The 4,929-nt window shown below is 41.0% G+C and overlaps 1 protein-coding gene across 3 annotated transcripts in view; it reads right to left on the bottom strand.

Annotated features, from left to right (window-relative positions):
* Positions 1 to 1,462: 1,462 nt before the first annotated feature.
* clockb (clock circadian regulator b) overlaps positions 1,463 to 4,929 on the bottom strand; it is a 25,735-nt gene continuing 22,268 nt past the window's right edge. For all 3 annotated transcript variants that reach the window (XM_033624271.2, XM_033624272.2, XM_033624270.2), the window contains exon 24: positions 1,463 to 4,897. In XM_033624271.2, coding sequence (XP_033480162.1) covers positions 4,628 to 4,897 — 270 coding nt within the window. In that variant the 3' untranslated portion in view covers positions 1,463 to 4,627. The remainder of the gene's footprint in view (positions 4,898 to 4,929) is intronic.

The raw sequence follows: 4,929 nt of genomic DNA, 5'->3' as shown, positions 1-4,929 counted from the left end.
CTGGAAAGTGTCCATTTAATTTATTTGTCGTTTTCTCAATTCTGTAAAACATGAGTAAGCAGCTCTGTGAGGATGTTCACTGTGGTGCTTTGAGCTAAATGCTAAAATAAGCATGCTTATATGTTCACCAAGACCCAAGCAACAGTGCTGGACTTTAAAGACAATTTTACACCATTAAATCATTTTTATCCCTATTCAAGGTAGCGAAGGGCTTAACTAGAAGTTAGCCACTCATCCACTGTAAGTGGCCTATGGGCTCTGTGATGCAGAAGATCCAGATCCAGGTAATTTTCAGCCCCCCAGGCATGCCACCCAGCCTTGCTTCCATTTTTTCTCCCAGCAGCCCAAAAAGCATTTTTCCCATAGACCACCATTATAATAGAGACATCTGTAAAACTGTTTACAGGACACTTTGAACTGCAAACAAGATCAATTACGAATCTTTTTATTACAAATTTTTGATCCATGGAGGCTTAATATTTGTAAAACTTGACCAGAGAAAAGCAATTTAAAAATCTGTGATGTCATCACAATGCAGTCTCCGAGCTGAGCAGGAAGTCACTGGCTGGGCCAGCAGGAGAAACAGGACACATATTCAGTGGGCTACATACCCCAGAATTAAACCCAGAAGCTAGAAACTGTTTTTGGTGAGTGTTTTTGAAGGGCGAACAATTCCATTGGACTGAATGGGTGCCATCTTGGGGTCCAGTATCAAGCTTTTTTAACTTCATGCAGCACTGAGCAACCTTCACAGGGCTGAACAGGGCTGTGTCCATGATGCTCACAGAGACAATGCTAACATGTCGATTTTTTAGCAGGTATAATCTTAGTCACGTTATTAACCACGTTTATTATCGTAGTTTAGCATGTTAACATTTGATAATTAGCACTTAACACTACAGCTGAGGCTGGAGGGAATGTTATTAGTTCCGCAGATATTTGGATGGTACGAATCACATCTTGACCTGTTGATGTTGCTTAATGAGGGAACACCAAAGTTATTACAATTATATTGAGGAGGATGTGCATGTCTACACAAAACTTACCAGCAAGTCATCCAATAGTTGTGGAGATGTTTCACTCAAACCACAAATGTCATCCTTATGGCAGCACTGTAGGAAAAGACAGGGGATCACCAAAGGTCATCAGTGTTATTCTTCTTCTGGGAACCATGAATGTCTGGACAAAATGTCATGACAATCCATCTAGTAGCTGTCAGGACCTTTAACTAAACAACAAGGATGTCACCTACATGATGGTGCTGGAGGAAAAGATGGTCGTCAGGGTTTTAACATCTGGGGGCCATGAATATCTGCACAATAGTTATGTGCAATCCATCAAACAGTTGTTTAAATATTACAGTCTGGACTAAAGTGGTGGACAGAGCATTCCTGGAGCTACACTGCTAGTGTGGCTACTAACAGACGAAAACAATAAAACTGCAGCAGACATTTGTCACATATAATATTTGCAACTGTTTTATTTTCAAATTGACCAAGAGGGGAGAAGGGGTTATAATAATAGCAAACATTTTGCTTCAAAATATTGATTATTATGACATTTGACTTTGGGGTAGATAAAAGGAGCACAGTTCAAGAGCAGAAGAAGGGATATACATACATACATACCATACAGGTAAGCATAGCACCATTTTACACTGAATACTGGTGTTCTTCGCTTTGTGTATGTGTACAGTTTTATACTAGAACTAGGACTCTTTAGAACCAGATTGTGTAGTGGAAAGGTGATCTGTGGATCTGTGTGGAGAGGGGGGGGGGGGGGGGGGGGCGCCTCGCTGTATTGTCTATGGTGTCCCATTTCAAATATCCTACACCTTAACTTTCATCACCTTTTAAACTCATTTTCCAACCAAAAAAATATTGTTGCAATAAAACAGAAACATAAAGTTTGCAATGGTGAAACATTCAGGAGGTTCTTTTACAATGCAAAGCCTGTAAATAAGATTGCATTTCTGATTCTATATGTTGTAGTGAGAAACACGACCCCTCATTTTCCTTCATCACAAAGCCTGTCAAAGGTTCTCCATAATCAACAGTTACAACATCCATTTGTCTCTTTATAACACCTTTACATTCTTTGGGCTGGGTATCAGTGACACAAACTATAAACATCTCAACATTACCCTTTAGAGTGATGCCTTGAACACAAACTAGTCTATAGAAGATCTATATTTGTTATGTGATGGGTGGAAGACCTGGTTCAAATAGTAAGACGCTCTCTGTAAAGCCTCTTGTTTGTGGACAAAGTGACAGAGACAGTTAATCCCCACTTAGTCGCACAAATTAGCAATCTAAATTAAAAACATACCTGGGACGGTTATCATTTGAGCCCGGTCTGATGTGTAGTTGTTGTGATAAGTGTTTGTTGAGCAGTCTGTCATTGTAAAACAATAACGCACTGCCCGTCTTCTTTATAGCCTGACAGGTGACCAATGCTCTGCATTGCCTAACATCCATTCTTTTCCAGTCACACATCTGTTTCCATATGAAAATATAATGGGTTACAGTGACGGGTAACATGCATACAAACTCTCTCATTCTCACACAAACATGTATTCAAGCTGAGCTGTCCCACACACACGGGCTTGCACAATACTGAGCCCAACCGGAGAGGAAGTTTCTTGAATATTACAATTATTTCTTTATACTGCAACGCAAGAACTGATTGGCTATCGCCAGGGGAAACCAATGCTGACCCCCAAGTGATACAAGAAGTAGGATCAATAAGAGGAGATGCTATATTCTCACACACACACACACACACACACACACACACACACACACACAGTCTTAACTACACTCTGGGACAAAACAACACATTCTAAATGCTCCTTTGCCGACCATTACACTTCCTCCAGTCCAAGGCTTTTCTGTTTTGATATGGCTTACAACTGTAGTAGAGAGGCTGAGCCCATTTCCATCACTATTTGAAATGGACTTGGGCTAAGCCCTGGTTTTAACTGCTGTTTGAGAACTGAGAGACGAGTGAACTGAACTGCATGAGGGTTTCTGAGGCCTAGGAAGAGATAGAAGGATGAAACACTGACGATACAGAAGACCACGAGACAGTCAGTAGAAATGCAGGTTCGTTGGTACAATGAAGTCCAATCTGGGTGAATAACCTAAATGATTTTTCTATATTCATGACACCATATCTTATCCTCCCCCCTTTACAAAATGAGAGCATCTTTTTAGTGTCTTTGGAGACTTCTCCTTTCATACTATTTTGATGAGGAAATAACAAGGAAGGCTCTTAAAGATGTGGGTCAAATATGATTCAGTCACCACACCCTTCACACTGACACTCTGGTCTTTGCAGCATCACTGTCTTATCCTTCCCGGTCTGGTTCCAGACTGAGGCAGAAGCGAAAAACTTTCCACATTCCTGAGAATACAAGTACCATCCAACAACTTCAAACCCTTACTAAGTCAATTATTGTAAGACACGAGGGGCAACAAGCACACAAACACACACACCAACCACGGACACTCTCATGCCCACTCATGCACACAAAGATTGTATCCCCAAAAACACACACTAGCTCACAGAATCACACCACAGATTACAAACAACTAGGTCTCGACAGTGATTTACTGTACACAACCACATCAAGTGCTAAAGTTTCAGGAGGTTGAGGATATACTGTTTGTTACTTATAGGGCTCTCTGACTGTTAAAAAATAATCCCTACTATATACACACGCATTAACTTTGTTAGGGGTAATATCTTGTTGGAAAATATATATACGCCTTTGAATAGTTTGCTTGAAATAAAAAACAAACATAACTGACTATGTTCTTGGCACTTGGAATCACTAAACCCGTTATACGTACAGTGATCATTCTGCAAAGAATTCATTTAAACTGTGATCTAGTTTCTTGCCAAACATAATTTGTACTTACAAAGTTAAAAAGAGCCGTTTTTGTCTCAGAGACACAGTGTTTAAAAACACAACTTCCACAAAAAAACCCCAAGCCCAACCTAACTGACAGTACTTTAAAGCCTTATTCTGAACTTTTTTTAGAGAAAGAGAGAGAGAAGGGGGGGAGAGAAGACTGAGAGAGCATGTCACTGCTCCATCTTTGACCAGAAAACACTTGAACAAAAGTAAAAATTCATTTTTCAAAAGCGACTAATAAAAGCTTACACAGTTATTCTTTCCATGCAATCATATAAAATACTACATTTCTGTTTCCTGTTAGGCTATACTGGATATTTACAAGTTGTTGTTTTTTTTTATCATACAGTAAATCTGTACACTGTCAGTCCACTTTGACACATCTTCAAAAAAATGTCTGTCGTCACCGTGGGGATAAGGTGTTTTTGTCGGGTTTCCACGGAGACTGGAGCTTACTCACAAGTCTGCCTCTGGTGAGGAAAAGGGGGATTTTAATCCATCCTGTTGCCATAGTGACAATCCTTGGTGAGTTCCTCGTGGACTCACGGGCTTTCCTCTTTCCTATGATTCGTTTCTTTCGGATGGAGGAAGGGAGGGCAGCAATTTTTGGGGAAAAGGAAGTTTGTGACAGCCACACGACCAAAGCAAATGTATGCAGCAATCCCTTTAGAGTTTCAGTTCCCCAGGTTTTCTAAGTTTACAAAGACTTTACTGTGGTTGGCTGCTGACGCTGTCAGTCCTGTGCGACAACGGGGCTTTCTGCTGTTTCTGGGGTTGTGGTTTCAGCTGCTGCTGGTGCCTCTGGTGATGAGATTGCTGTTGCTGCTGTTGTTGCTGCTGTTGCCGTTGCTGCTGCTGCTGTTGTTGCTGCGGTTGCTGTTGGTGCGTTGCCTGGGTGAAGGTACCCTGTTGTTGGAGTGGGAAAGCTGCCTGCAGAATCAGCTGGGTAGACTGGTTACTATGGAGAAGACGAGTGCCCTGAAGGAAAAACAGTGCAAGAACATTAAAAA

The sequence above is a fragment of the Epinephelus lanceolatus genome, chromosome 3 (assembly GCF_041903045.1).
Source record: "Epinephelus lanceolatus isolate andai-2023 chromosome 3, ASM4190304v1, whole genome shotgun sequence".
Classification (NCBI taxonomy): Eukaryota; Metazoa; Chordata; class Actinopteri; order Perciformes; family Serranidae; genus Epinephelus; species Epinephelus lanceolatus.
This window is presented reverse-complemented; position numbering and strand designations above follow the sequence as displayed.